At 38.5% G+C, this 27,611-nt stretch overlaps 1 protein-coding gene across 1 annotated transcript; it reads right to left on the bottom strand.

Annotated features, from left to right (window-relative positions):
• Positions 1-1,581: 1,581 nt before the first annotated feature.
• Positions 1,582-27,611, bottom strand: hcn4l (hyperpolarization activated cyclic nucleotide-gated potassium channel 4l). Its single transcript, XM_084396743.1, has 8 exons — positions 26,751-27,611; positions 17,013-17,436; positions 14,824-14,985; positions 12,848-13,066; positions 9,082-9,228; positions 8,734-8,974; positions 3,991-4,155; positions 1,582-3,421 (listed from the first exon to the last, which is right to left on the bottom strand). Exons 1-8 carry the CDS (start codon positions 27,389-27,391, stop codon positions 1,854-1,856), a joined length of 3,567 nt encoding a protein of 1,188 aa, XP_084252869.1. The 5' UTR covers positions 27,392-27,611; the 3' UTR covers positions 1,582-1,853.

The raw sequence follows: 27,611 nt of genomic DNA, 5'->3' as shown, positions 1-27,611 counted from the left end.
ACCTCACTTTGGTTATGATAAACAATAAATGCACAGAATATTATAAAATGCTACAACATAAATGCACAGTAAAACACGCATACACTCACACTCAGACCTGAAAAAGAGAAACATTACAGTGTAATGCATTGTGTGCTCTGTAATACTAACAAAAAGCTCTTTGATGCTTTGATATTTAACTCATTCATTTTCAACATCACATATACAGTACCACTCTCATTTGCATTTTGCCTTGCAATTTTATCCAACTTCAATGCAGGGAACAATGTTAACTCGAAAAAAATCAGGCTCAGAAAATTAAAATAATGATATGATAATCAAATGCATATTGCAAGAATGGAACAGAATTAAGTGGAAGGACAGAGTGTTGCATAATGACAGTATCTGTAGACTGATGGTGACAGTATATAGATTATGAATATATAGATTAACAAAACAAACACATACACAATAAATAGATATATACATAGACATGTATTATAAAATCATATAAATGATACAATATATAATAACCTGGGACAAAGCAGGGAATTTTCATGATCAACCTGTGTAAGCTTTGCTCAAAAGGAAGGACACTTAGAAAAATACTATTCCTCCTTTTACCGCTAAGCTAACTATTGTGTTAGCAGAGTTCTTTTATGTCAGTATGCTGTACCTCTACTGCAATGCTTCTCAAATGGTCAAAAATGTTACATTTCACAGATATGAAATATAATACATACTAACCAAAACATGAATTGCACAACTAGAAAACATATGCAACCTTATGCAAATTGTGGGGTATAGACAAAATGTGCATTTTAACAGATGCCAAATGGAAGTCAACATACAAACATACAAACCAAAATCTAAGATGACTTATGTAACTCATAAGCTTTGGTAACTGCAGTGGGCTCTTTTTTTATAACTGTGTCATATTGGTTGTGTCACTGCCATTGACAGTCATCCAGTATGTTTTGTTTGACAGGAAGAAAGCTGCAATTTACAGTTCAACCTCTGTGCACGTACAAAAACCAAGCATACAGTTTTATTGCTTAAGTACTGCACAAATTCACATACAAAGCGCATACAAAATGATTGCAAAACATTCTTAATGTTCTCGGTTCTGTTGTGGAAGTGAGGGTGTAATTCCCTGCATGGTGTCCAGACACTAAGGCAGTATTGTTACAAAAAGGAAAGGCCATAGATACTGAGCAGTACCTCTTTGTCAGCAAGGAGGTATGGGGTCAAGGTCAAGCGGAAAGATCTTACTAGGTCTAAATAATTGGGATGTTGAGGGCTAGGTTTGATTGTGCATGTGTGTATGTTTGTGTGCATCTCTGTGTTAGTATATATCTGTGCCAGTGCCACCTGCCCGGAGAGACCTGTACGACGTGTTCTTTCACAGTGACAGATGATGCCGGACTGATGAAGTGCGACGGACGAATGTAGCTTTGCTTCCCTGACCCAGCATAATTCCCTTCTTTAAAAAGAGCACACTATTATAACATTACAATAGCAATCGCACGCTCACACGTACACACAATCACAAACATACATACATCCTTTAGAATTATTACTTTGAAGTAACTTTTTTTTTTTGGAAGTCATAATTTGCATATCCCTATACAGTCTTATCATCAGACAATAATATTGCAAAAATTACTGACAGAACATGGAAGACAAATTTAAGTCCCACCGTAATTTTTCTGTCAGTTTTTAAGTCCATTTCTTCGTTTGGCATAACAAATAGGGAAGTCATTGGACCAATAAAAAAATCCAAGTAGATGAACATACACCCTCCCTCTCTGGTGAGAAATGTCACAAATGTCAAAAAATTTTGCTCACTCATTGCAGGAGGGTGCAGACCATTCTCACAAGTTCGATGGGAGTTTTGGGTGCAAGCTTGGTGTCCCAGGGGTGGACCTATCACTAGACCCATGGGCTGGTGACCCACCTGAGGACCCAGTCTGAGTTATAGACAACTTTGAAGTTTGTCTAGATAGGACAACATGACCAGGTATTGAGCAAAATGGTTTCATAATCGGAGGCGGTGAATGTAGAGGTGAGTAACCTGAAGCCGATCCTCGGTGATGGGATAAGTCTGGCGGTTCTGGTCCTCTTCCAACTAACTTGGACTTTTCAGGTAGTCCTGGGATGGGGAGGGACATGGAAATGGTGGTTACGTCTTGAGAAGGTAGGTCAACTAGAGATCCACCCCTCTGTCTTGTTTGAGGTGGTGGTGGAAAGAGTGTCTGAGGGGTTAGGAGTGAGCTTTGGGATCCAGAGATGCTAGCAGGGTTGCTGTGCATGGACATCCTCATCTTCTCCACTGTAGGACTCTGACATGTGGGACTCCAAGCTGAAGGTGTGCTACATGGGGACGCATTTCCAGACCCATATTGTGCAAGGGAAGCAAGAGCAGATGTTTCTTGGGAAAGCTGGGAAAGAACATCTGGCTGAAGACCAATCTGAGTGTGCTGGGATGGGACTTGTTGGGATGGGATGGGACTTGTTGGACTCTGGACTTGTTCAAGAATGCTCCTTGAGCGGATAGGGGACTCTGTTACAGGAGACTGGGAGGCTGTCCTTTTAACTTTATTCAAGTCTTGACTTGGTTTTGTTGATTGAGGATTTGGCTGAGCTGAATGCAGTTGGGTCAGGATGGGACTTACAGAGTGCGCTATCAAAGGAGTAAGGGTGGATGTAGGGGGAACTGATAGCTGGACAGCCTCCCCTCCAACTGCTCCTTGTTGGAAGAAACCACGAAGTGATGCAGCAATGCTGGGGAAAGAGGCCTGAGGAAGTTGTGGTTGAGAATGAAGCTGGGCAACACTGAAGTCTTTGGACCCGTGGGAGACAAGGGGTCTATGAGGGTAGGAGGAAGACTCTGTGATGCTGCAGGTGGTGGTGGTGACAGTTGTTGTGATGGTGGATGGCAGAGAGCTGGAGGACGGTGGTGGAGGTGTGGAGGTAGATGATCTCTCGGCCCTGAGTGTGTCCAGAATTGGGGTCTCTATACAAGAGCTGAACTGTGAGCTGGTTGACGAGGAGCCACCAAATGCAGCAGCGCCCGAAAGTGCAGTTGGGAACCTTTTTACATATCCTGGCTGGTCTTTCAGCGAGCTAAGCAGCGGGACAGGGGGTCGGAAGAGGGAATGGGGCAAATGGGGGTGGCGAGTCAGGGCAATGGCTACGGAAGTGGTGGCTGCGGCAGCTTGTAGTGGAGCCTGAATAAGAGGTGCCCAGATGACGGGGGTGTGAGAAGATGGAGTCTGTGCTGGGTGAGGAGCTGGGGGAGGTGTCTGCATGAGGTGGGCACAATGGGCCATATCCCTGTCGTGCTGCACAATCTGCTGGATGATCTCGTTTTCTTGGTAGTTCAGAACTCCGGAATTAAGATCCCGTTGGACCTTGTGCTGGAGGACAGAGTTTTTCTTTCCTGTGAGGACAAAAAGGAAGACAGAAAAGCATGGATAACAAACTCAATAATGTAGTTTGACTTAAGCTTTAAAGGAAGAATTAACATGTTTATTTCATGCGATTACTATGGAATTGTTCCTTTGATTGCTTCATCCTCTACTTGGATACTTCAACTGGCAATTCCAGAGCTAATCCGTGGAAATGAATCCACATGAATCAAAATGAAATCAAAAGGCAAAGAAAGATGCATATATAGTTCATGCCTTCAGGATCACTAGAATCTTCTAGGCAGGTGTGTTGGAGCTAAAGTCAGCAGGAAACTGTCCATACAGGAGCAGGTTTGGACACCCCTGATTTAACTTAACCATATGGGTTATTCGATAAATGTTAACCAATAGCCAAACGGGTATTTAAACATTGGTTTAGCAAGATTATGATACAACACATTATGCAAGTAAAAAGGGTTGCAAACTGCAAAATTGACAAAAGCAAGGGACAAGATGTGACCGCTTATTAAACTCTCCACTCTTCAAGGACATCTCAGAGCAGCTGTGAAAAACATAAGCCTGTTGAACTGACAGCTCTCACCTATGCGGTCAAGGCGATCTAGGGCTACGGTCTCAAAGGCGCGTCGCATCATAGGGTACTCCTCCAACACCTCGTTGAAATGGTCCACAGAGAGCGAGTACAGACGACAGTATGTGTCCGCTCTGACGCTGGCTGTTCTTCTGCCTCGAGTCAGCAAACAGATCTCTGTGGACATTTTGCAACACGAGGCAAATGAAAACCACACAGGAAGAACATGTATCCTAAGAGCAACCATGTGGAAAGAACATGCACAATTTTACAAGTATATGCGTTTATGTATGTAAATAATAGAATGAATGAATGAAGAGTAAATGAATGCATGATTGGGTATACCCTAGTATCCAGCCCCTAACTGACCATTAAACATAAATGTCTTCAGCCTATGTTTAGAGCACTCCAGGACTATTAATATGTGCATAAATCCACAATAGTGGGAACCATGAATTAAATATACTTGCTGTGACTCAGACTTTATATACTTTGAGCCTGTTTTTTTTAAATGGTCTTTTTTAATCTGCACCCAGAACATTAAAATACAATTTTGACAGCTTAAAGTTGTACTCAGCCATCATCTGTCCAGTCAGATCACAGAGTAAAAGCTGTATTTGAAATGCAGAGGAAATTTCTAAGCGACAGACAAGCAGGAGTTTGAGGAGAAGACACAGGGGACTGTCAACACTAATGTGGTAATCGAGTGTTCCCAGTCAGTATCTCACCTTCAAACCCAAGAAATACAGTTTTACTGCTTTCCCAAAAGTCCACTGACTAGATCATAGCATTTTTAAAACCTAAAAAAAGTGAACGTGCGTGGTTTTCTGTACAGTTAAAAACGCTAAGCACTGTTAGCCATTTTGGACTTAGCCACTAAACTGCATGAATTAGATCACAGTTTTTTTCTTGTTTTAAGCTTAAATCTAACAGTTAGGTTAATGCTTAAAGCAAGCATTGGCAATTTGCCAATGGTATAACAAAATAAACCTAATTAAAAATATATTCTTTGAAAACAGGTTGCTGAATGGCCAATGTAGCATGTGCTCAGGTTCATTTTGGCTGTTGGTCTGTCACAGAAAGTTTTATTGCTCAAGACACTCATTTCAATGATCTGTTAGTAGTAGTAGTGAGGGATATTCCAAATATAACAGCTTATACCACTTTCAAGATTATTAAGAAGACATCTTTAAATGCTTGCATTTGTGCAGCTGATATTTCTGATGGGTGCTGAAGAAGAATAATACTATGGGGATAAATGAGGTGCTGTTGGTCATTCAAGAACCTGAAATATGAGGTGGTGTTGTTTGGGGTAAGACAGAGGGGTAGAACAGGCTGTGGAGATTAATTTCACTCTCTTTTTCACTCTCTTTCTCTCTGTCTAGTCATCATGGTCAGAGTCATAAAGAACACGCTGCCAAAGAGCCATTCCATCAGAACACACACATATTCACTAACACACATCCTGAGAGGGGGCATGAGGCTCGGGGAAAGATGGAAAAACAGAATTAAAGAATGAATGACATAAAAATACAAAGACAACATGTTACCATGATAATACCGTGTTTTTTGACCGCTTTTTGAAATATGTTAGTTATGAAAATATGAATATGGGAATCATATAGTACCATGAGATATTTGCTGTGATTTCCTTTTCGATTTGACTTAAGATACTTTCACACCAAAGTGGAAAAATTGGATTAGAAATGCAAAAATATAGTTAATAAATCAATTAGTTTAGGGTCAGTAATATTTGTAACGTTTTTGACAATGTATAATGCTCAACAAGCCTGCATTTATTTGATCAAAATACAGTAAAAACAGTAATATTGTGAAATATTATTACAATAATTTTTTTAAATATAATTAAAAAATTTCATTTATTCCTGTGATGCAAAGCTGAATTTTCAGCATCATTACTCCAGTCTTCAGTGTCACATGATCCTTCAGATATCATTCTAATAGGCTGATTTTCTGCTCAAGAAACATTTCATTTCATATTAAATACAGTATAAATATTTTGTAAACTATGATACATTTTTTCAGTATTCTCTGATGAATAGAACATTCAAAAGAACAGTATTTGAAATACTTTTGTAACATTCTAAATGCATTTACTGTAACTTATGATCAATTTAATGCATTCTTGCTGAATAATAATATTAATTTATTAAAAAAAAAAATCCTGACCTCAAAATGCGTGCTATTTCACATTACATTTTTCTTGAATTTTCTTGAAATAATAAAACAGTAGGTAGTCTACAGTGTATACTTTGCAGTGTGTTTGCAGTATTGCACCAGTATTGCATTCTCAACTAAACCCGATAGACAAGAGAAAGAACAGATGACCAGTGTTGGGCAAGTTACTTCGAAACTGTAATGCGTTATTTATTACTTATTACTGTCATTTCAAAGTAATTCGTTACATTACAATATTACTGTATTTAAAATGTAAGGCATTACACTACTATTGCATTACTTTTAAGTTACTCTCACCCAAATAACTGCAAATATGGATTTGGAAATCTAAATGTAGCTTATGATGCTCAATTAGCTCATTACACATCCAGTAGAAGGTGATGTGGTATCCGACTGAGCTTGGACCCATAAGAAATTTTACTATGATGTACTATAGTACATACCATGGTATACCATAGTAGTACCATGGTATTCCATAGTAGTACTATGGTAGTACCATGGTACCTTACATATAACCATGGTACTATATAGTACTTCAGATATTATCATGGTACCATGGTACATTGCATGGTACTGTAGATGTTACTATGGTACATAGTATGGTACCTCAGATTTACCGTGGTACCTACCATGGTACATACCATAGTACCTCAGATATAACTATGGTACATACTTTATAGTACTTCAGATATTATCATGGTACCATGATAATATCTGAAGTACTATACTGTACAGTATGTTACTATGGTACATAGTATGGTACCTCAGATTTACCATGGTACATGCCCTAGTACCTCAGATATAACCATGGTACATTCTGCCGTACATATTACCATGGTACATACTTCCTCAGATATAACCTTGGTACCTCAAATATTACCATGGTACTTTGCATGGACGCATGGTACAGAAATCTTTTTACTTTAAGCCCGGGCTAAACTTTAGGGTTAAACTTTAGCAAAAATAAAAATAACTAAGCCAAATATTTTTATTTTATTTTAATTATTATTGTGAGTGACTGCAGTAGTGTGGGCATAGGCCATTTGGTCTATGAACGAGTCATAGATCTCCAAAATCAGTTTTAAATGTATAATGTAATATTAATGAGATTTTTATTTAAGTAATGTTCTAATTCTAGATGTTTGTAAATGCTGCATGATTTTGACGTGGTTTAATCAATGGCCGTGCGCGTGAACTTTGAACATTCATGTCGCTTTCAAACCCATACTGTCTATTTTTCAAACACTGGAGCGGCCGCGGCGCAGAGTTGCCATGGAAACGGAGTGAAACATTTTGCGCGGACGTTTCTCCTCTGCTGATCTCGCGGTGATTTTGGCGAATTTGCATGAAGGAAAAAAAAACTACCACTTTATTCCAGGTTAACTGCTTGTAACGCGCGTTACTGACATTTGTACCGAGTAAAATATTACATTTTTCCCCCCTGTAATGCCTTACATTACCGCGTTACAGCAAAAAGCAATGCATTACAGTAATTAATTACTTTTGTAACGCGTTACTCCCAACACTGCAGATGACATATGGGGACTAGGTGAGCTTGGTACTAGGCCACAATCCAGACTCCTCTTCCTTTTTGCACTTTCACACAGGGTTTATGGGAAAAGAGATTATGAGCGGCTTGTTGAACATGTAATGACCTCAAACGAGCCCGGGCAGAAGGGAAGGTTTTTTTTTTTTTGAAAATATGATGACATTTTTTTTCTTGACTAAATCTGCAGCTCACTGATAGCACAAACTACTTAGTTGTGATCCCAGAATCACACAGGAGACAGTAATAGAGTTTTTAATGGCACAGAACGCCAGGAAAGAAAGAGGCTAGCCTGCATACGGAGACCAGGTGGCGTATAATTTATTTCTAAATATTTGCATCACCCTCATTTTTCCTCAGAAAATAGAGAATGTTGATTTGTTTGTTAGACTCACCATTTGCATACAAGGTAAACTTTAATGTGAATAAATAGTTTTTTGTCATTTTTGCAATTGTGAAAGGCATTTAATAATGGACATTGGACAACATACATTATACCTTCACAAATGCAAAAATTAAAAACAGAAAATGAACAAGACAAGAAAACATGCACATCTATGTGGATTCATACAATGGTAATTGTAATGAGAAAAACTGCTGCGAACCGTCTCTGATGACAAAGCTCAACTCAAACTGTTATCTTCCCCTCCTTCCTCAATCTTGTGAGGAAAATTAATTTCATGAATGGTTAACTTATGCTGGGTGAGGAATTTCCCCAGGCTCCAAAAGCATGGCCATTCACTGATTTGGTTCCCTTGGAGAACCAGCCGATAACACTGAAGAACACAGTGGTACCAGCCTGAACATTAAGCAAATAAAACCTCTCTAATAAAAACACAAACTTATTTGCTGCAACTTAAATGCCACTCCATCAACATTAGTTTCTAAGAGAATCCACACCAAGCGACATTTCAAAGCCACCATCATATAAATATTAATAAACATGCAAAGGTTGCATCAAACCAGCCAATCAGATCACAAACATCTTGCTGATATCAGTGTTCACTTACCTCCGAAGTAAGACCCGTCCGAGATCTTTGTCTCTTTGCTGCCCTTCGTCAGGACAGTTAGTACACCGTGTTGGATGAAATACATCTTCTTTCCGACGGTCCCCTCTTTGATAATGTAATCTCCTGGCTGGAACACCTCGAAACGTAACTTTGTTAGCATGGAGGTCACAAAGTTGGGATCTGCGTTGGCAAACAACGGCATGGTGGCCACAAGCTTTCGACAGTTAAAACTGATGATTTCCTGTAAACAAAAAAATAGAGTATAGCAAAATAGGTGGATAGGACTGTTCAATACTAGAATACAAGAAATAAAAGTATACGCTAAGTGTCTTGTATTTTACTACTAACCTCTCGGAGCGGCTCGTTTAGTTCTCCCAGAATGCTCTCCTCGTCAAACATCTTGCCCTGATAGCGATGCTCATAGTAATCATGGATCCTCTGCCGCATGTCTGCAGGAAGTTTGTGGAAGGACATGTATTGCTCCACCTGTTTGTACTGCACAAATGACACATACACTATATTTATCAGCCTGAATATTACACAATTATCTACATGTTTAGCAACAGTCAAAAAAAGGAATGTGGATGCTAATGAGATCATTTGGAAACTTAAGGACAATAGTGGGATCAAATATGAAACCAAATAACATCAACACACGTAAAGACTAAAAAAATATTTAAAATAAAAATAAATAAATAAATAAATAAAAAGATGAAACAGAGAAATGTCGGTGTATCCAATAGGATCTTATTTGAATCTTCCAAATCAAAGAAATTGTATTAGCAGTCATTTACTATTTATTTTCTAGCAATCTAATTTATATGGGACCTTTGTTTGGCATGCAAAACAAAACATACAGCAAAACAAAAACACAAAGAAAAGCAAAACACACACCAAAAGAAAACACAGCAAAACAAAAACAAATCAAAGCAAAACAAAACACAGCAAAACAAAAACAAAGCAAAGCAAAAAAACAAAAAGCAAAACAAAAATAAAGCAAAACAAAACAAAAAGCAAAACACAGCAAATCAAAGCAAAACAAAACAAAGCAAAACAAAATAAAGCAAAACAAAAAAAATAATAATAAAAAAATAAAGCAAAACAAAAAAGCAAGTTAAACAAAAAGCAACACAAAACAAACCTACTTTCTGAATATAAAAAAGGCTTGTTCATTATCACTTACCAAAAAAAAAAAAAAAAAAAAAATCAAAATCTTTTTATGGCACCTTTGTAACATCACAATCCTTTGCACTATAGTAGTACGTATATGGTAATGTCAAGGTACTATGACATTACCATATGATACCATCACTTTACTATGGTACTGTAATTTCTTTTTTTAAAGGATCACAGTCCAATATTTTGTACTAAAGTCTTGTCATGTATGATTTTATGGTTTGGTGTAAACAGCCTTTAAACCCTCTCCTTAGACCCTGAGGTGTTGTCTCTAACTACACAGTTACTGATAAATAAATATTGACCAAATGTCTTGTAAAACAATAGCTTGGTCAGTGTGACTGTCCAGCTCCATATTTACGCCAGTCTTCACAGGCTCCATTTGCAAAGCCAGGCAGTATTTTCACATCAGCGGCCATCTCCCATTTATCATTGTCTTTCTATTTGTCTCTCTCTCCATGCCTGTCTCTTTGACTTCAAGGAAAGGACGTACAGTATTGATAGGGTTTATTTTACCCACGATCCCCTTGTACTGTCTCTTTGTCATTTCATTTGCGTCTCCGAAACTGGCAGAGAGCGTCTGCAACACTGCGGCTCGGCGACGTTACGCCGCATGGCTCTGCCTCTGCTGTCCTTTCTAATAAACTTTGTTCTGTCACTAGCCATTTTGCTTTCTCTCTCCCGCTTCCATGAACTCCTGTCTCGGCTGTCGACGGTAGCAGGTTCCAATGTGCCCTTCACCACATGCTAATGTTCCTGCCATGTCAGCTGTGAACATCTCACTAGCGGAGGCACACTTGGTCTCTCAGAGTGGCTCTTCTATTATCATATTCAAGGGCAGGGGACAAAGCCAGCAGGATGAGTTCAAACAACAGGAAATAATGTCACGCAATACAGTTAGGTTTCAACTGCGGAGACCGGCGAGGGTGTGAAGCCGCTCTCAGAAGTCCCAGCGTAAGGCAAGCATGACTCATGGTGTTCGGGGAGAGAGAGAGAGAAAAAAAAAAAGTGTGTCATTGGAATTTGTCCTTTTTCTGGAAATGGATGCTGGTAATCACATTGACACTGAGGAGAGATATTCAATCGGAGTGTTGAAGCCCAAATACAGCAGGTAATGAAATCGCCAGCTAAGTTCACTGGACAAATTGACAACTTCAGTCATTTTTATCCCTGCTGAACTCTCCCTAACCTAATCTTTCTCTCTCTCCCGGTCTCTCGCTTCTGGTCGTGTTTATGCGGAGCTTCAAAACCCTTTCAAACAGATGTGGAGAGGAACTCTAAATTATGTACTGTGAAACCATAATCAAAACCGTTGGCCTGCATGTGTTGGGTTTTCAAGAAAACAAAACACAAGAAAGAGCCGTATCCTTTCCAGAAGGGAACCGCACATCAATACAGGCTCCTGTATCAACAATGCAAGTTGCCACGACAACTGCAGTCGGGCTGAATTGACTTGAATCTTTTAACACAGCAGAGGTCAAAGCACTTGTATTTTCTTCTCATAGAAAATGACAACAGTTCAATTACCACTCCAGCACACTCACAGACACGATAAAACCGTGGATTGATCACCGCAGAGGTCAGAAGCCTCCACAACTCGCCCGATCAAAACTCACGAACCCTCGTCGGTTTCCATTTTTCTCTCCACTCATTTTCGACCCGTGTTTTTCTAATTTTAAACGGGACTTCAAAGGCATTCTCGGATCTCGGAGTGGGGACATTTAGTCTGCTGGGAAACATTTACAATGCTCAACAAAGTGGGAAACGGCAGCTGGCCACCCTCATTAAAATGATCTCTGCCTTAATTGCTGGCTTACCAATTAATATTGCATTTTTGGGGGTTTTCCATTATATATTATCCAATACAGGAGACAGTTGCAACATGTTCCTTCATAACTCATGAACTGCTAACCAACATTATTTCATTTGGTATAGGAAATAGTTATATGTCCAAAAAATAAATGCACCATCAACAGAGTAACGCGAGTAAGTAATCTGATTACTTTTTCTAGTAGGCAAAGTAACGGATTACTTTTAAATGAGTAACTTTTAAACTTTTTCAAATAAGTAACGCAAGTTACTTTGTTTTCTCATTTATTGACTGACAGCTTTCCTGTCCCCATGCTGAGATAAATCATGAGTAAGTGCAGAATGCTGTGTGAACATGATGTTATTGTAGTTTTAGACTAAAGGCAAGATTTACTAAACAGGGCAATTTAGCGTTAGAGCGCAATTCCACAAAAGCACCGATGGGAATGGAAAGTTCTGCGCGTGATCTACTGACGATACGCAAATTAATGAACTAAATGCAGCCTTAAAAAAAAACATTTAAAAATATCACTGATGGCATATCCTATACTCCATATATGATGTTATTATTATTATAATATATTACTTTTACTTTATATTTAAATATATGAACATATACAAATTATATAAATAATAACCATATAGCATATTTTATATAATTGGATATTATCTATTGATATACTATTTAATTAATAAAATATAATATAATATTATTACATTTTATTCTATTTTATTTTTAACTAATATTTAAGATGCATTTAAAATGTAATTTCTTTTTAATTTAATTCACAACTAAGAAACTATAATTATAAATACTGTTACAATGGTCCCAACTTGATAAAATGCTAATGGCAGCAATAGCGATAGCTTTAGAAACATTTGACGAACAAATAAAATCGATAAGAACTGGGTTTCAAGGGCATCAAAAAAGTATAATTTCTCACATTTTTTCACAAACTTTACAGAGCACGTGTCGTCATTATCATATTTATGAGCAAAGAAATGTAGTGTTGCAAAGCTCCCCTACATTACATTATTCTGTGATAAAAAAGATAATAATTTTACATCGCAATGCAGCACACTTTATCTCAGAGGAACTGATTTTATCACCTCCTCTTTTTTTACTAACCTTCTCCTGGTACTGCCTGCGTGAGGAGTCCAGTGACTGAATGAGGGCGGTGGCGTGGCCCACAAACATGGCATAGCAGGTTGCGCCCACGATCATGCTGAGGATGGTCAGCCACACATCCGTCATGCCCACGGGAGGGTACATGCCATACCCGATACACAGCATGTGGCTCATGGCCTTAAACAGGGCATAAGAGTACTGCTGACCCCATGTGTCATTCTGTGAGGAAAGAGAGAAAGGGAGCGGGAAAGAGATAAAGAGAAAAAAGAACCCAAATTAAAGCATGAATATAATTATAAGCATGAAAGACATCAATTGTGATTGAAAGCAAAAGAAATAGGAGAGACGGTGAAAGAGGAACAAAACGTGTCGTGAAGGGACAAAGGTACGAACCAATGAGAGGGAGAGGAGAGAAAATAAGATTGAGGATGACAGAATGTGAGAGAAAGAGTGTTAGACTGGAAAAAAAAGAGACTGTTTCTATATATTTCTGACAGGACTCAGAAGGAGCCGGAGTAAAGGCCAGAGAGAGAGGGAGTGAGGGAAATATCATGTCCTTTAGCAGAGGGGTCATTGCGAACGCTGCACACGCTTTCTTGATATCAGAAGATGGAGGAAAGCAGAAGGTAATGTTTTACAAATGCAAATGAAGCACAGTCGTGGACAGTATTCGTCTTTTCAGGCCTGGCATTTTTGGGACAAATACTTATCATGCAAGTCCAGGAAATGATGCAGCTGGCCTTATTTCAGTCAGAAACATTAATTTATAAATATTAGTTCAATATGCAAGCCAGTTCCAGTCTGCCCCAGAGGAAAAATATGAAAAGGTAATTACGACCTTTCAAGTTCACATAACATAATGCATGAAGAATATTTACTTACGGGTAAATAACGGGTTTCCTCACTTTTTTTAAGTCACCTGATCACTTTTCACAGTGTTGTAATTTTGACCTTGTTTGTCATAATTACTTTATATCTTACAAAATGTGGCTTTTTTTTCGTAATTGCATCTTTATTTCTCATACTTGTGACTATTTCATGTAATTGCAACATAATTTCCCATAACAGCAACATTATTTCTCATCATTCTGACTTTTGCTTCTCGAAATTTCACCTTCATATTTCACAGTGTGGCTTTATATCATGAAAAATTGCAACAATTTATTTTAATTTACGACTCCATTTCATTTGATTCCAACTTTGTTTCTCGGAATTGTGATTTTATATTCCACAACGTGGCTTTATCTAAACCTGACTTTTTATCTTATAAATGCCACTTTATTTCACATAATGTGGCATTTTATCTTGCTAATGTTGACTCTGCATATAGCAATTGCAACTTTGTTTCTTATACTTTGTGACACAAATCTCACAATCTTACTTTATATTTCAAAATTGCGACACTTTCTTTTAAATGTGACTTTATACAGTACCTACCCACTGTGACTCTATATTTCACAATCTGACAACTTATCTTGCAATTGTGACTTTTCTTCTCGTAATTGCAACTTTCTACTGCCAATACATACACAACACACTGCTGTGAGCAAGTAAGACAGTCTGCTGCTGCTGTACAATATAGCGTACATGAATTACCTGTAGCAGATCTATACAGGTGGAGCTGGGGAGGTGGAGGGTTTCTGAAAGTGCTCTGCAACTGCTACAGCAAATGCTGACTAAGTATTTGAAAGTTGAACAGAGAGCTCATTGGCTACTGATATAGCAGGAACCAATCAGCTGCGCCCTATAGAGAATGATGTGACTGTAACAAGATTGAGTCAAGGACCTATTAGCCTGAGCCATTTAGAGTTTCATGGCAGAACTTTGTATTTCTCAGTGTAAACTTCTTCTCACAATTACCCTGGAAGGCAGAAACAGCCTTCCATAATTCAAAATATTCCATACAGGTAATGTTTTCAGAATGTGGATATCGGAATGAATTAAATTCTGCACATGGATCGGCCCTTCGCACTTACCACCATTTTGTTTTTGGCCACCCAGCAGTCTGAAGGGAAATCCTGCAGCATGGGCACCAGGAACTGCAAGCATCCGTCCCAGTGGCACAGCAACAGCATCATTCCAATGAGATTCACAATGCGCACCATGGCACTAGCCAGGTCATAGGTCATGTGAAAAATCTAAAGGAAAAAGAGATCAGAGATGTGCGACCATGATGGCAGAACTAGAATATACCGTATTGGGTCACAATTAAGACTTAATCCTCACTCAGTTCTAGGCCACATTGTCCTTAAGCTGGTTTTTAGCAGCAAAACGCTTGGCTTGTGGAGTATTACATAAGGTACTGTATCTTTTCTGCTAATGTCACTAATAGTTCCTAGGAGATCAGTGGGAGGCCAAATAAGAGGCTGATGTTACCCACAATCCATATCGGCAGCAATGCACCACCCCCCAGTGGACAAAAAGGCGGTGTTCCCAAATAGCAGTAATTAAAGTGCGAAATCCAATAGATTTCCATTAACTCGCAAGGTTGAGGTCTGATAGGGTTGAGCGATCGAAGCAATTAAAGGGTCATGGTGCACGCTTTTAACTTTGCCATGGACAAACAACGGTTAGGTTGAGTAACACGTTGCTGTCTGATTGCAGCTTGATTTAGAAGCAGCTATTTTTTGGCAGAGCTAAAATTAAATCCACGTGATGGCAAAACAACCCCTGAGTTACAGATACGAGTGTGAGGTTAACGTTACTTTCTGTCCATTATTGCTGGCCGTGACTTTAACAAGTAGGGTGTGTTCCTGGATCAACACTGGTTGGTCCTAGAACAACATTTCCATTAGCCATTTTATTAGGTCACTATTAAGGCCAATTCACATGGCACAGACAGAAACAGATCATTTGTTGGGTTTTGTCGGATAAGTGCGTTACTCCTGTTTTCGCCAGTTGAACATTGTCGGGTCGTGGATTGTCTGAGAAGGGACTGTAATCTGGTGATTGTTCACATTGGTGAGCATATGTTGGTACAGTGTGAACTGGTCTTTTGAACAACAATGTTATCTGTTAGCAATCATTTTCAGGGGTAGTTAAAAGAAGAGTCCATCCAAAACTTAATTTCTGCCATCATTTACATGTTGTTCCAAACCTAAAGGTGTCACATAGTCTCCTATCTTCACCAAGGCTGCATGTATTTGACCAAAATACAGGAAAAACAGTAATATTGTGAAATATTATTACAATTTAAAATGAATCTATTTTAAAATGTAATTTATTCCTGTGGTGGTAAAGTTTCAGCATCATTCCTCCAGTCTTCATTGTCACCAATTGATCACTTCAGAAATGATTCTAATATTATTATCAAAGTTGAAAACAGTAGGGATGCACTGATATGAAAATTTGGGTCGATATCGATAATTCTTTAGATTTGAAAGCTGATAACCGATGTACTGGCTGATAAATCTAAATCAGCTTTCAGCTGAAGAAGATAATCCATTAATTATCGGATTTAATATATCGGCCAAGTTCTTATCAGGCCGATAACATTAAATATTAACATATCATCCGCTACCGATACGGTGGCCGATATATCGTGCATCCCTGGAAAACAGTTGTGCTGCTTAATATTTTTGAGGAAACCATAATACAGAATTCTTTGAAAAATAGAAAGTTCAAAGTGCAAAAGAAATTTTGTAACATTATGAATGTCTTTACTGTCACTTGAACAATTTAATTTATTATGTAGTTTATGCTGAATTATTAATTTCTTGTAAACATTTTTCACAAAAAATTATAATAATAATCCCACTGACCCAAAACTTTTGAACAGTAGTGTATAAAGCAGTATTTTTGGTACTTCTATTTATAATTTGTCATTTTAGAGCTCAACAACCCATATCCCCTTTCTTCATGACTTTAGAACAACATGAGGGTGAGTAAATGATGGCAGAATTTTCATTCCAAGTCAAAAAAAAATTCCTTTAATGGTTTACATTATGGTTACAGTTGTGTTTAGGGAATGAGTATATTCATTTGACAGAAATATTGCTTCAGGACCACCAAAAGAAACCACAGCTAGCTCCATTATTAGTATGGGAATATCAAACAAGGTTAATATCACAGTTCATTTTCTTTTCAACATTTACAAACCACGAGAAAAGGTGTTTATTTGCAATAGATATGCTACAATCTAAAAGTCTACACAGGTGCATCTTACCTCCTCCCATTGGTGGATGTATCTAATGAGTCTGGACAATCTCAGTAGCCGAAGCAGGCTGAGTATTTTAGTGAAACGCACAATCCTCAACGCTCGTGCCGTCTTGTAGAAGTCAGAGTCGATTCGTGTCTCCACAATGAGGAAGATGTAATCCACAGGGATGGAAGAGATGAAATCCACAGCGAACCAGCTCCGAAGGTACTTCACCTTGATCTGCTGAGGGTCCAGGATGATTTCCGTGCTGTCTTCCTTGACGATCCCGGTGCGGAAGTTCAGCACCAAGTCAACCAGGAAAAATGTGTCAGAGACCACGTTAAAGACTATCCAGGCGGGGGTGTGTTCATCTTTAAAGAAGGTGATGCCTACGGGGATGATGATCAAGTTGCCCACCATCAAGAGGAGCATGATCAGGTCCCAGTAGAACCTAGAGGACAAAGGACAAAGTGTTTATTTAATGACTTAGGAACAGAAGAGTCTAAAATGACCTTTGGAGCCATTAACGATTAGGCAATTAATTAAAATAAGATTATAAATTACAAATATAGCTGCGAGCAGCAATTGTCGGGGTTCAAGCGGATTGAGTACTTTAAGCACATACGCAAAAAGATATGTTTAATTTAGCAAGCCTGTAACCATCTCAATCATAGATGGAAATGGCCATTTACAGCCTATACAGGAAATTTACCATAGGAAATATATGGATTTAAAGTTATTTAACGGTTAACAGTAATTCATTGGCCGTTTTTTGAGATACGTCAATGTACGCATATACAATTATGGCAGCTCGTGCCAGTTTTCAAGTCAATCAGACTAGCGGTGAGGTAGTTATAGCCATTTTCATGTTTTTTCCTGTTATAGCACCACCAATTGGCCAGTCGCCACGTCCTCTTCAACGCGACCACAGAATGAGCTCTTACATAGGTGCGCCGAGTTTGGTGAAAATATTTCATTCTGTTCACGAGTTATAGCCATTTTAGTAAAAGTGGCTCCTCCCACTTTGAACGTTTTGGCTAAGCGTTTGAACCCCTAATTAAATGCCTTTTTTTAAATTAAATACTTGCTGAATTCTCTTTAACATACAGACAGACATGCACAGAAACACTTAAGACCAACTAGCAAGCTCAGACAGAACTGGAAAGCATGTAGCTCTGTAGTTTAACTGATGCGCCAGGGAATAATTGATGAGATGCATGCCTTGAAAGCACTGTTAGTGGCTTTGGGTAAATGCATCTGCCAAATGCATAGATCTAATCGTCTGCCATCATTTCCTCAAAATAAGTATTATGATGTTAGCAATCACAAACACTAATCTAAAAACCGTACTCAGGATTCCTTGAGAACGCTTCATGAGCACACGCTCATGACTGACTGACGCTGGAAATGGCTGGCTGTCTGGTTGGGCTATTACTTCTCATTTATGGATGAGTTCCCTGTTTGGTAATTGGATGTGTCATACGTATGTAAATGAAAGTGGCTGGAAGACATCCAGGAGACCTCCTCTGGCAAGACCGCCATTTCATCAATAAAAGATCTGCTCGGTGAAACATTTACACAAAAATAAGCCACCATAATTGCTGAACGCTGAATAATTACCCCATTGGCCTTTACATGCCAAAATTAGTCTTTTTTTGGGTTGCTTCTAATATTTCATGCTATTTTACAGCATTTCCATGCCTCTTTTCCCCCTGTGCTAATATTCTTTTACATCATTTGATATACACCACAAACTTAAGTCGTTGATTAGCCTTCTTCATTTATAGCGTGGTAGAGAGCTATATAGTTGGTTAATAAATTCCAGTCCTTTGCTGCGGAGTTGTAATTAAGCAGGAATCGATCACACAGAGGGTTGGTAAACCGTCCAGCTCGGTATAGATTGCAATGAGAGAACGAGGCTCTCAGCATTTCAGAGTTGTCCAGTGGGATTAGGTGTTGTTTGACACCACAGACAAGACAAAAAACATTCGGTTCGATTTTAGACTTGGCCCTTATTTTTGTGTATAAATAGGTCACAATGTTTTCTTCAGTGACAAATTGCTTGCGAAAAGCAGATTAGCCATGATCTCACACAGTATCAGATCATGACTGAACGTTACTTATCAGCAATCACATTAGTGTAAATAACCATAAACGCATAAAAACGCTACGTTTTGTTTCACGGATAGTTATGTGTCTGTTAAAACAAAAAATAATTGGGGTTTTGATAGATTTTAGTCCAGTAATTCATATGGTAAAAGTATATCAAATAAAAAAAAAAATTCTCTCAAAGTTATGATAAAAATTCTCTCCCAGTAATGTTAATAGAATGTTTGTTCAATGTTATGTGGTCTCTAATAACGTTAGCACAAAAATGTCATTTATACATCGGTCAGGGAACATTTTAGTTCGTCTAAAAAAATTTTTATGTTACTACTTGTTTCAGAACATTAAGAGAACATTCAAAAGTAATGTTTCCATAATTTTTGCAAAATTATAAAAATTAACGTTTTGAACGTTCAGAGAACATTCAGACATAACGTTTTCATAACATAGCAAAACGTTCTTAGAAAATACTTTTTTTACCTGGGATCTTGTACAAAACATGTAAAAAAAAAAAATATATGAAAAATGCTCATCCTGCACTACACAGATTTGTCCAATTAAATTCTCCCAATGACAATGGCTCTACACTGTACAAAATGATACGATCAATAAGTTATGAAAACATGTTTTTATATTGCTTTAACTCAAAATAAGTTAATAAGTTAACTTAAACAAGATTCAACTCATTTTTTTTAAGTCAGTATAACGGAATTTAAGTTGAAATGGCTTAAACATCCAAGTTGATTGTAAAAAAAGTCGCTGCCTTCAATTAAGTACAGTGTAAAACCACCTTCAATTCACCAGCAACTAGAAGCTTATTACCTAGCATAACCCACACAAATAAAAAAAATAAAAGCCTTATGATATATGCCACTCAAACTTACTGTTTTAATAGGAAACACTGTGCAATCCTCACAGCAACAAAAACTGTGCTTTGCCTGTAAATCTATTTCAAGGAGTTTTTAAATAAATCAGACAGCACTTAGAATAGAACAAATGAAGTATCTGAAAAAAAATTAAGCTAATATTATATGCTGCCTCTCTGGCAAGATAATACTATAATCACATGTATGTTAAATACCAACATTTAAGTGTAATCTATCAAATCTGGGTTTAATCAAATGGAAAAATACTACTTCTGCACTTCCACGTTGCATGGCTCTATTTTACATTGCTTGAAATGAGCTTTGGTAGAGATTAAACAAGAACAAACCATCTATAGGAAGTGTCACTAAATCTGCCAGATTATTCTCAGACAGTTTTCAGATTATAAAGGATTTGCCATTGACATTTAGCCTTGGACAGATGCTCCAGTGGTCAAAGCAGTCAGTAGGCAAAAAGAATAAGTAATACAGCAACATGTGCTGAACTGTGTACCATACACATGCAAGAACTAAACGTGATGTACCAATACCGTACCGAGTTTTAAAACTATATAAATGTAGAGATTAAATTATTTAACAAAACATACATTTATATAAAATAAAATAAATGAATGTTACGGATGTGGAAGGAAGAAGTGCGGCGAGGACCGAATTACAGCGGTTTTATTTAAACAAACACAACGAAGATCATCCAAACCAGGCAAAAGTCCAAACAAGAAAAACTAATTCAGACAAGGTAGAAGACAAACGCAACAGCTTTTCAACAGGGAGGTAAAGACTACGGCTGCGTCCAAAAATCACACTCTCTGGAGCAGTAACTTATTCTGAACGCTAAAAAAGTATGTTCTATATAGTATGAATGTGTTTAGTATGAATGTAATCTGGACTCACTACAGTCGCCATGTTGTCATTATCATGTGACCTACCAGCATCTGTTGCATCACTTCACTGTTATTCATAAATCCTCTCCGGTGGCCTCATGGGATAGTAAAGTGTCCATCGTAGGCAAACTTCAGAATCTCGCCGGAAGAAGAAGGTCATCCGGTTACTGTTTGCCTACTCTTTTATGAATAATGTGAATTCAAACATACTTCTTTTGCCACATATTGTTTTTCGCCAACTATATTGTAGGGAAGTATGCGATTTCGGATGCCGACTTCAACTGACAACAGACTTCTGAAACACAGGGGTATATATACACAGGATAACAAGAGGCTAACTAGGAACAGGTGAGGGTAATCAATCACTATGAAAATAAACAAGAGTAATTATGAAGATAAACAAGGCAGCAATGCAAACAAAAGCAAACAGAAACTAAACAGGAAGTGAAACAGCAAAACAATAGGAAAAGATAATACACTTTAACATAAGAGTCCTTGGAGGACATAACACTCATCATAAAATTTAGTTGAAACAAAACTATTCAAAACATATTTTTTAAAAATATGAATACAAAACTACATTATAGTAATCCCTATAAAATGTTATATTTATAGTTTTCAATATTCACTATCAAGACCACTTCACAGAATTCTACACAGTCCCCAGAGCTTGTGCTTTTGTTAATTAAATATTTGAATAAATTATATATTTCTCCATGTTTAAACCAGATTTTTTCCACAAAATAAGCACGGAAATTGGAAGGAAAAACAACAACAACAAACAGATTCTGCCTGGGCCTACCAATTAGTTGGTAATCTCTTCATTTCATATCACATCACATCACATCACAGTATTTCCTTGGTCCACTTAATCTCAAGGATTATATTATATCCTGTAAGCTTCCATCATGTGTGTATTAGCCTTTGCACTGCCTATATGCAACATTAATATGCAGTTGTCAACCCACACTGTTACTGTATTGGGAATATCCAACTTTAGTATCGCTGTAACCACATTATAGACATTATACTCTTCTCAATTCCCATGTGTGAACAAGTGATATATCAAATAAGAACATACACTATAAACAACCAGAAAACACAAGACAGTCTTCAATGTCATTTGCAAGAAATGTGGGCCTATACTGTAAAATGGATAAACTCTGTGGGTATGATCTTGAAAAATACCAGCTTGGAAAAGTGGAGATCGTTCTGCGAAAAGGTCTAGCATTGTTTCATTGTTTGTGTGACATTAAGCTTTGATTCCCCTTCATTTTGAAGTCGTATGGATCTTTAACAACCCTATTTAGGCTAAAAATCAACTAACAGATGAGAGTCACTGTTAAATGACAGCAGTGGGAACACATTTCATCCAAACAAAAGCCTTTGCAATAATCAGCTTTCTGTTACAATCTGCCAAAAATACACTCTCCATTCTCCTTCTCTCTATCTGTTGCTGCTTAGCATATTATGAGTCCTAATTGTCTTTCCCAATCCCCATCCCTCCAATTGTGATGATCTCTCTGTGGAATCTGTGTCAACTCTACTCACCAGATCTAGCCATCATCCCGAACGCTCTGCACCAGAGCTCAACCAGTCGCTCTGGCCGCTGGAGTTCCCTGCAGAAAGCTAATGTGTTGGGTACATAATAATAGGTTTATGCAAGCCATGATTCACTTGGGTGGCTGTCGAGCAGCCGTCATGCAAAAGAGTAAAAATGAATACAGACAGCCTAAAGGGTGTTTCTTCAACTATGGCCACTTTTGGCCTTGTGAAAGTGAACTCAACCCAGACCTACAACACACTCACTTTAGTTCTGTCATGGCAACTCTCTGAGTGTATTGGCATGGTAATGGATATGACAATGTTGATATGTTTGGTCTTGGCGGAATAGATATTTTACGCTGCTGCTGTTATTGCTGCCGCTGCAGAGCAAGTACAGGACTTGCTACTGTAAATACATACACAACACACTGCTGTGAGCAAGTAAGACAGGCTGCTGCTGCTGCTGTACAATATAGCGTACATGAATTACCAGTAGCAGATCTATACAGGTGGAGCTGGGGAGGTGGAGGGTTTCTGAAAACGCACTGCAACTGCTACAGCAAATGCTGACTAAAGGTGATGATACACAGGGCAACTTTTTGTGCAATGTTGCTGGGCAAATCTGTATTTGAAAGTTGAGCAGAAAGCTCATTGGCTACTGATACAGCAGGAACCAATCAGCTATGCCCTATAGAGAATGATGTGATTGGTAGCAGACTGAGTTAAGGACCTATGAGCCTGCGCCATTTAGAGTTTCATGACAACTTCGTATTGATGAAAGAAACGGTTTGCTGTATTTTAAAATGATCAAACCTATAACTCCCAAATGTCTTTATCACAGGGACACAATGCTCTCATAAACAAATCAAATAAGTTTTCATAATAAACGTTAACATTATATGGCTATTGGTCTAAATGAGGAATATATTTTGAAGAATGTTGGTAACCAACCAGTTGACTTCCATAGTATTTTTTTGGATGGAAGGCAATGAGGTCCAGCAACTGTTTGGTTACCCATATCCTTCTAAATATCTTTTGTGTTCAGCAGAAGAAAGAAATTCATACAGGTTTGGAACAACTTGAGGGTGAGTATAGAGGGTGAATTTTCATTTCAAAAATATTATAGAATACAAATTATTGGTTATTGTTCATTGCATTTAATTTCTTAGCCAATTAAAGGCAAGAGACACGAAAAAATAAAACCTGACAATTGGACAAAGATCAGAAAGTAGTTCAACTGTCCTTGAAGTAGTTCTTGAAAAAGTTATAAGATATGATATGTTGTTTATATTATATATATTATAATTAGGGTTGCAAAGGGGCGGAAAGTTTCCGGTAAATTTCCATGGGAAGTTAAGCTGGGAAATTTTGGAAATATTCCATATTAGAAACTTTCCATGGGAATTAATGGGAATTTAGGGGAACTAACTGGGAATTAATTGTAATGTAATCGATCATTGTATCATATCCAAGCATAAATATAAACAGAAGTCATAAGAAAACATCCATGCAAAATGTTTTCAACAGATATTTCAACAGATTTATTTGTAAGTACAAATAAGTTTTGAAAAACAGCCACATGAGGTAGCTAGCATCTGCCTTATGTGGTAAATAAAGTTATGCTAGCTTATTTAGCATCTAACTTATCAGCTTGCTATCTACTAGATGAATACATTTGTATGTGATATTTGCAATTTAAACATTTGATAAATATATTTCCCCATAATATCATCAAAACTTACTTCACTTTGTTTAGTCCACAGGCTCAAATGTGTGCCTTCAATAGTCTTGTGCTTTGGGCTTCTGTACATGTGATGGAGGCATGTACAGTGCCAGTAGGGGGTGTGGTCTCAATAGCCATGCAGTAAGCAGTGTGCTATGTGCATGTGATTGAGGAATGGTATGGATATTCAAGTGTATTTGAATGGCATCTGTTTGTTTTGGTCAAGATTATGCTAAAATATACTTTCTTCAACTATATTTAAGTTCCCTTTGAAGAGCCAACCCTCAACTTTGAAAATTCCCAGTTTATTCCCATAAATTCCTGGTAATTCCCTTAAATTCTCATTAATTCCCATGGAAAGTTTCCATCTTTGAAAATTCCCAGAATTTTGTCAACCCTAATTATAATATAAATATATTAGCTTTAAAAAAAAAGTGCACAATGTTGAAGAAACACATATGAATGGCTTGAGCACAGATATCCGCATCTACTGCGGTAATATATTTAGTGCATAATTTTAGAGGAATTTTTTTATCTCTTGTGAGAGAGCAGTGCTTTCATTCTCCAATGAAGCTAATGGAGAAATGATGTGATGCACCATATTGTTCAGCAGAAAATTATATTTCCTACGCTTTCCAAATGCACAGCAGAACAGAGCTGCTCTGTGGTGATTCATTAAAAAAGCACGTCTCTTTGCTTCCCTTATTCCAGAAACCCTTGAACACTGACGCTAACCTTCCACCCCCTCTCAACAGCCTCCCGCAACATTCTGACACTCTCTTCTCATTTTCTGCATCAACCAGGTGATGCAATCAGCAAATGGAACTCCCTGCATCGCCCGTCACCTTCCCAAACAGGGCTGAGGGGAGGAAGGTCAGAGAGCACGAGGAGAGAGGGATGTAGCAAGTAGCAAGTGCAAGAGGAAGGAGACAAGGGCAAATGTGAAGATGACACCTGAAAATGCCAAAAGACTAAGGACGTTACCTCTTGCTGCTGTTTTTTTGGTACACAACAGGTCTCGCTGAAATAACATTTCTCTTAAAAATAAAGGATTTTTAATGGCATTGATGGTTTCATGAAGAGCCTCTGACATCCATGGAACCTCACCATTGCACAAAAGGTCCTTCAGATTATTAAAAATTAGAAGAGTGGGTCTTTTAAGAATAGAAAATTTGTTCTTATGGCGTAGCTGCAAAAAAAACACAACTATATTTTCAAGAGTTTTCAGTCAGATGACATGCATTATGGATGGTTTTGCAAGTACTAATGCCACTGAAGTTAAAGAGAAACACTCTAGGAAAAATCCATAAAAATAGATCCCAATGTACTGTGTTAATAAGGAATTTTCAGTATTGATTTTCCACAGGTGTTTGTTTTACTCATATTCTGAATTACGCATTGCATTGTGATGTGTTTTAGCGTTAAAGAAATAAAACCAAAATGACCAGAATGAAAATTCTGTTATCATTTACTCACCCTCATGTTGTTCCAAACCCGTATGACTTTATACAAATGTTTGTCTTATATGGAACAGAAAGGAAGATTGTTTTTTGGACATTCAAAGTCAATGGGGTCCAAACAAATCAAAAAATGGTTTTGTTTGGACCCCATTGACTTTCATTGTATGAACAAAAGCAGTTGTTAAAAATATCTTCTTCTGTGAAGAAGAAGTCAAACAGGTTTGGAACGACACAAGGGTGATTAAATGACGGCAGAATTTTCATTTCTGATGAAGCTGTAGATTCAAAATCCACCTTCTGTTTTCAGATCTATCCGGATTAATGTAGACGTAGCCAAAATCCAACTTTGCATTAGCACAACCCTGACTTACGTCTTTAATTTCAACTGATATCCAAAACAATGTGGCAATATCTCATTAGGAGTGCACAACTGCTCGGCTTACACGCCATCATGACTGTGCGAAGGCCATGTGGTCCATTTCAGCTACCTGACTGTTAGTATACTGCCCCCTCCAACTAAGACCGTTTAGCCACACCGACCAGAGTGCCATTAAATAAATTGTGTTGTCGTAATCCTCTCTGATGTTTGCTCCCAATAATGCCTGTCGTCATGTTAACCCATTTTGATCACCCTATTTCCCGGCCTGTGCAGAACGGACAACTCTGTTTGAGTGAAAACAGCAGCGTTGCATGAGAACAACACAAATCTAAATATGATTGTGTGACTTATTTCAATGCAGTAAAGTGAGAGATTAGGGACAGCTCACTTCTGTGATTGGTGCAGTGAAAGTTTCACACAAGGAGTGCCAAAACAATCACAGAAACTCATAGGCACGGAGACAGGTGGCGTTGGTGACACCGTTTGCCCTTGCATTTTGTGTTCTGGCAATGTGGATGGTATCAATGTCATTCCAACAGGAAAGCGGTGAATATGACCAAGTGAAGGCAGCAGCATGGGCCTGATTTTAATATCCTCAGCAAGCTCAAGGACACAGAAAGACGTTTTAGAAAACAAAACTATTATGAAATACATTAAAAGGAGATGTATTTAATCTGCTCAGACGTGTGAGCAAACCACAAAATCACTTTAATTTTGGAGAGCTCCTTGCTAGGGGCCTGATGGCAGTGGGAACATTTGCACAGACAATAATTTGACAGTGGATTACCTGAAGTCACTGTATGGGTGAATGATCCAAAAGCCTGCAGATTTGACCCGTTCTTGCTCGCGCTCCACTGCCTTCTCGCTCCCGAACATTCGAAGCGAGAACTTGTTGACTCCCGGTTGAAGCATCGCTCCAAACTGCCTGTGCATAAAGCCCGCCTGGTACAACCTCTCATCGTCCGGCAGGATCTGATCGATACCCTCCAACTTTACGAAAGTCGACTGTTCTTCAGACGGCGCTTGCTGTGCCCCGTCGCCGCGACCGCCTTGCGCGCCCTGGCTCTCCCCAGGTCCGGTGTGCTCCAAGGGACCTTCATCCTCGGGGCTCGCATCCCCGATGAGGCGCCTCTGCTCCGCCAGATCCGCGTCTGAAGCATGTCGACTGGTGATGGAAGAGAGGCTGCCCCTGAACCTCCGGCAGTCCCCGTTCACGTTGGTTCTGAAGGGTCTCCCCACATCGGTCTCCGCGTCTCCGCTCTTGGCCTCGCTGACACCTTTAGAGCTCCCCGTGGAGGGAAAATGCTTCATCTTGACACTTTTCCTCCGAGTGTCCTTGTCGCTGTCTTCGCCGTCTCGAGTCATTGCACCCTTGTATCCAAACTGATGTGGCAAGCTATAGAGTCGTTTGCGCATGGAAGAATGCATTGTGATCGACCACCTTAACAGAACAAATGACAGTCGGTATCATCTGAGAACAGACGGAGGCAGGAAAATAGGTCGTAAAAAATATGAATGCACATATATGCATCCCGCTGCATCTGTAATACTAGACACTGATCCCGAGAGCGCAGAATCAAAGCGCGCACACTGGATGCGGGAAGACGGACGGACGTGTCTGAACGGGAAACAATTTGACGCGCGTCTC

Source organism: Rutilus rutilus (genome assembly GCF_951802725.1).
Source record: "Rutilus rutilus genome assembly, chromosome: 23".
Classification (NCBI taxonomy): Eukaryota; Metazoa; Chordata; class Actinopteri; order Cypriniformes; family Leuciscidae; genus Rutilus; species Rutilus rutilus.
Note: the sequence above shows the minus strand (reverse complement) of the source record. Positions and strands in the feature narration are given on the sequence as shown.